This window comes from Cebidichthys violaceus, unplaced genomic scaffold, assembly GCF_023349555.1.
Source record: "Cebidichthys violaceus isolate CVI_PGR_0920_01 unplaced genomic scaffold, fCebVio1.0.p SCAF_45, whole genome shotgun sequence".
NCBI lineage: Eukaryota > Metazoa > Chordata > Actinopteri > Perciformes > Stichaeidae > Cebidichthys > Cebidichthys violaceus.
In genome coordinates, this window is record NW_027176650.1 from 855,618 (window position 1) to 861,617 (window position 6,000).

The window sequence follows — 6,000 nt, forward strand, 5'->3', positions numbered from 1 at the left end:
GAGAGAGAGAGAGACAGATGACGTTTCTTGTTTTTCAGGTTGTTATCTTTAAATGACATCATCCAGTAGAACAGGACTCACAGCTGGAGGTCCGTGTTCTCCTCCTGAACAGGTTCAGTTCTAGAGGTTCACTGTGATGGAAGCTGGCGATCGTTGGATTTGTCGGGGACTGTTCTCAGCGGTGGATTAAAGCACATTTGGTTCTTTGGAAACAAAAGTTTCATCCTCCAGAGACACAGAAGTCCTACTAAGTGGATATACTTTTATTCACGAGTAAATGAAAACATATGAGGCTGTGGATATCATGTTTAAACTTTGGACCAGCTGAACTTCCCCTCGTTGTTGCGAGAGTTTCAGAATAAGAGAGTTAAGGTCAGCGTGTTCTCCGCTAACAGCAGCATCAGGGTTAAATGTTAGAAAGACTTGAACTCACAAAGTTTTCGGTGTCAATTATTCATGGAGAAATATTCACGCTGAGGACTTTTTTATTATTATTATTTTTTAAGATAATCTGTCCACACTCTAAATGTATAACTGCATCAGCTCCACTTCTTCCACCTCACAGACGCCAATCGAGGGATTCTTTGAGTTAAACTACAGATGATCTGCAGCGGTTCTTTTTTTAGGGGGAGGGGCCTCTTTAAGATTAATAATCGGCGGCGTGGCGGCCGTGTTGGGTTGAAGACGAGTCGTTCAGTCGCTTAACTGGATCTTAATCTAATCCAACATTTCATTATAATCTATGTTACTAATCTGCAAACACAAATATGCTTTACACATTTATGATTGTGCACCATAAGCAGCACAAATTAAAGACAAAAAATTGTAAAATATGTTGTTTTCAACCAGTTGTACTCCAAGAACATCTGTGTTTCTAGACCACAAAGCCCCAAAACATGAATGTTCTATCACAATAAATACACAACGCTACTAAACTGTTCAACATTTAACATTACAGAAGTTTATTGGTGGGCCCACGTAGTACAAGATGAGACGAGAGAGACTTTATTGTCCCACAAGGAGGACCTTTAGTTTGGGCCACAGTGCTGCACACACACAGTATTTATGTTTATCTGCTGCTCTTTAATTTAACAGAAACAAATTCAACCCTTTTAAACTCTAACAGAGCGCAGGACCTCAGTGTTAACTCACAATGTTATAATGTTATGAGTACATCTGTAAAACAGCTTTAAATGTTAGATCTGTGTGTGTGTGTGTGTGTGTGTGTGTGTGTCTCACCGTATGGCGTGGTCCATGCGTGACACGGTGAGGTACGCTGCCAGGTTGGCGGTGTAGGACGAACACACGATGAGCGTGAAAAGCCACCAGCTGCCCATGACGATCCTCAGGGCCACCGAGCCGACCACGCCTTCCCCACCTACACACACACACACACACACACACACACACACACACACACACACACACACACACACACACACACATACACACACACACACACACACATACAGTCGTACATTACCAAGAGTGGACTTTCAACCAAAAGAGGACCTCTGTTTCTGCTCGTTTGGAAAAACAGGAAAACAATAGAAAAGAAAATGTACTTTTACCAGAAATGCTACTGCAAATGTGTTTTTTTATTTTTACAAAATTACCAAGAGGGGACTTGTAATCTTGAGTGATGTCTAACTATCAAAGAGGGGACCTCCACACACCGCAGTGCAAATAGATAATTTAACTTTAATGTTACGGATATTTAAACATGTCTGTGATATAAATATTTGGAAAATACTCATTTAATTGAGGATAAATAATGTTGTACCTGCAAATAAGAAGTAACTTGGCTGCATGCAGGAATACGAAGGACCGCAGTATTAGCAAGAAAATGTACTTTTATCTTTCATTATATTTTCAACAGTGCTTCTTTAAATGTCCTTTTAGGGGAATTCATATTCTTCTGTGTTATTGTTGGTCATTTTAATGAACTGTGTGGAATAGTGAAGTATTTTAAAGAGGGCTCCTTCAACCAAAAAGAATCTCAATCATAGGCCGGGTTTGAATGAACACAGTGAGGTCAGAACAAAATATACTGATTTCTTCTTTTATATTAAGGATAATTTGCTCTACTAATTTGCTGTATATTCATCCATAATTGCATGTTCGTGTTGCTTCTACTGAAATCTAAACTGTGAGTAATTTAAACGCTCTGGACAGTTCAAATTCAGTGGACACAATCTTGAGAAAACAACTATTTTGATCTTGTTTGAAATGAGTAATGCAGAGAATGTTCTCTCAACACGTCCAGCTTCAGAACACTCAGGTGTTTGAAGAGGACTCGTGTGGTGGGGATCAAACCTGCGACCGCTCAGTCACAGGTGAGCAGGATTCAAACAGCAGGAGAGCGAGAGCAGAGCTGCTGCATCTAATCACCGCCCCGCTAGGCCTAAGAGGTTTCCCAGGCAACCAGCCAGACCATAATAGATGCAGCTGGGCGCCTCTGCTGGGAAAGTGTGTGTGTGTGTGTGTGTGTGTGTGTGTGTTCTGGTTCTTCTACCTTTTAGAGGACAGATTTGAGTCGTAGACTTTGAGATTAAGGACACTTTTAAAAAGGGAGGACATTTGGGGAAACTAATGACATTTTATTTTGAAAAACAAGGCTAGTTTTATTTAGTAAGGACAATTTTAAAAGTGAGGAAATGTCTAAAGAACATTTCCCATCATTCGTATGTCGACTTGTTCTTCGTCGACAAACAGAGATGTCTCCAGTACGGTGGAAGGTCCCGCAGGAGGACATTTAGGAAGTCCTGGTGAGGACATGCAGATATCTAGAGGACGTTTTTGGGAAAGTGAAGACTTCTTTTTTTAGGAAAGATGAGGACATTTCTTGGTAACTGAGATTATTTTGGAAAAGAATAAATAACATTTTATTTCAGGCAAATTATTGACATTTTAAAGACATTTTAAAGACATTTTAAAGACATTTTAAAGACATTGAGAACTGTAGAGGAGAGAAAGGTTATTGTTTTGTTTGCACTAGAATAATGTTGTAGGACGAGGTTAGTTGTTAGAGAATATTTACGACGTCAGTGAAGGTCCTCACAAGTACAGAAGCACACATATGAGTTCAATCCTGAAACGTTTTACTGTTTGTTTGTTTCAACTGCAACAAAGCAGCTCCGTCTCCTCACACCGACGCTGCATTATGAATTATGAATGTAGGTCAACCACATGTCTAAAACTGAGATCCTGGAGACAACACGTTTCCCTGCGAACGTAGTCGAGGATTCGGTTCCGTTGTGCTGGAAGGTGGTTTTGTAGCAGACGGGTTTGAACACAGATCTACAAACCTTCCCACACAGAAAGACGATGTTTATTACATCACGGCTACATTTCCTGGAGCTCTGTGTAACATAAGCCTCCCTCTGATTCATTTAAGCGCTCTCGAGTTTGATGTCCTTGTTTCTGCTTCTCTGCTAAATATTTCAGACGCTATACAAATCCTCCCGTGATTATTGTTTCCCCTCTTCTGCTGCTGTGTAATCCGTGTAACCGCTCCAAATCAAACCCCCCCCCCCTCCCCCGAAAATCAAATTGAAATCCGTCTTTACAAGGCAGATAATCTTCCTTTATGCTGTGATCAGCCCTGATTGGTTTCAGCCAAACACTGAGCTGCTGCACCGTGAGAACGTTTCAAAAAGAAATCAGCACGATGAGAACCGTGTGTTCATCAGAACCTCTAAAGCTCCGGTATCGGACTTTTTGAACCCACTACTAACACGTCCATCAGGCGCAGAGCAACGGCAGCATTCACTTCACTTTAGTTTGGTTCAACTCGCTGGTCAAAGCTCAACTCCATCCAAAACGTTTCCACAGATTTTTCTTTCAAGTTCTATTCAAATGAACTGATTTTTTTTTAACATATCTTGTTTTAATTTTGCCAATTTAAAAGTGTAAAGCAGTAAGCAGGGAACGGTTCAGTGTTTTAAACTGTGATGGAGCGTTAATGTACCAAGTTGATGCAAAGACACGACGTTTTCATGGAACACTGTTGAGATCGTTCGACTGACTGACGTTGAATCAGAGATAAAAAGGATCGTGATCGTCTGAGTTCACCCAAAACTCTACGATGGAACAAAGACCGGATTAAACTCCTTACCGTATAAACGCTTGTGAACAATAACACCGCCGATGGAGCGTTAGCGATAGCATAGCACTGAATGAGCCAAACTCCATTCGGAAAACAAGCATTTTAGATGTGTTTATCTCGTGGTCTTGTGAACAGACAAAGAATGAATTCAGACTTTTTCTAAAACTGCATCAGATAAAGTTATTTCAGCATCCTTCTGATCCGTCTAGTGTGAATAAATCACAGTAAAATCTCTTTATTTGGGGTTCATATCGCTGTAGTAGACTCAGACACGACGTATCAGAGTTCTGTCGATGATGCAAAGAATTGGTGTAAAGAAACATTGTCGGTATCTACATTGTTGTAATCTCCTCGTCTGCGGCGCGTGTCGAGCGAGTGACACGAATAAATGAGTGTGTTCCAGGTGTAAAACTCTTCTCTGCCGTCTTTCCTCTCACCTTGATGAACGAACGCTCCGTAGACGATCCAGATGGCGCTGTGCAGGGAGCCCGACCCCCCGCCGCCGCCACCGCCGCCGCCGCCGCCACCGTTGTGAGGCTGGCCTGGCGGTGCATTCTGGGTAGAGGAGGAGCGCAGCGCCTGCAGCCTGTTGAGCAGGAAGATGAGCACTCCCACCACGGGGATGGCGGCAGCGATGCAGGCCCAGACGGCGAGGTCGAAGGGCGCAAACAGAGAGAAGATGTTGATCTTCTCTTCGGGTTTGCGCAGCAGGATGCCGACGCTGTAGTCCAGGTAGCGCTTGCTGAAGTCGACCACGTTCTCCCGCTCTGGTGTGATGGTGATGGCCGACACCGCCAGGTCGGCTCTCTGGAGGAGGAGGAGGCAGACAGGTGGTGTTTAGCCAATCAGTAACAAGTATTCACGTTTGGACAAGATATGACCCTGTGGTAGCTAAACGCTTCAACAGTCAGCTTCTAGTGAACCATATGACCCTTTATCTCCTCGTCCAGTTGCATTCCAGCTTTACCTTGTTGATGAGATCGCCAATCATGCCGTTCCACGAGCCGTTGGGAAGCTGAGATCCATATCTACTGTCTGCCACCTGGAGGAGAGATTCACCAGGGTTATTATAGAGTTCATGGACCTTATTTAAAAAGCAACCGCCTAAAACAAGCTTCAAGCTCATGAGCAAGTACAATGAAAGCTGAAGCTGTCCTTCCAGTACTCAGGCTGGAGTCTCTATACCGTCACTCATCCCGCCAAAGACACCAAAGACACCACTGTGACTGCAGCTACGACCCGCCCAGTACTGTGTCTCCTAGTAGGTTTCGAGTCTCTGTTGTCCACTTTTTCATAGTTGTCTTTGTGTCTCTTTGTTGTTGTTCTTTTCCCGTTTCATGGTCATTGTGAGTCTCTTTGTGTCTCTTCGCAGCCGTTCCGAGTCTCATTGTAGTTCTATGGTCGCCTTGTAACTCTCTTTGTGTCTCTTTGTGGTCATTGTGAGTCCCTTGCTGGTTGCTACGTGTCTCTTTGAGTTGACATTCTGTAGGTGAAGGCAACACTGTGGAGCCCTGGGCTCATTCAGTAACCCATCATGACCACAAGACAGAGGTACAAAAGGATGATGCTACTGTAAAGAACGTCAGAGAAGCAGCACAGGAATCTATTTCAAATGATTAAAAAACTAACTCTTTGGAGTCCAACATGCTTTAATCAAATGTTCCTCTGGACTGTGTGAACTAGATGTTTGATGACACCTGAACTAAACTCAGTCCCACCTGGTAGATCTCATACTTGAAGCCCAGGATTTTGGCGAGGGCGTCCAGGACGTCGATGGAGAAGCCTTTATACCTCTTGGGCTGCCCGAGGATGTTCTCTGCCACCATGACGAAGGGGTCCTCCTGCAGACAGAGGGAGGGACATCAAAGCCTCAGCTCTGAAGGACTAAACAG

General features: G+C 43.5%; 1 protein-coding gene across 2 annotated transcripts in view; it reads right to left on the reverse strand.

Moving 5' to 3' along the window:
• Positions 1-6,000, reverse strand: part of LOC137886713 (glutamate receptor ionotropic, delta-1-like) — a 404,646-nt gene that overhangs the window by 19,703 nt on the left and 378,943 nt on the right. For both annotated transcript variants that reach the window (XM_068729291.1, XM_068729290.1), the window contains exons 10-13: positions 5,827-5,949; positions 5,076-5,150; positions 4,546-4,915; positions 1,240-1,378 (exon numbers count right to left, since the gene is read on the reverse strand). In XM_068729291.1, coding sequence (XP_068585392.1) covers positions 1,240-1,378; positions 4,546-4,915; positions 5,076-5,150; positions 5,827-5,949 — 707 coding nt within the window. The remainder of the gene's footprint in view (positions 1-1,239; positions 1,379-4,545; positions 4,916-5,075; positions 5,151-5,826; positions 5,950-6,000) is intronic.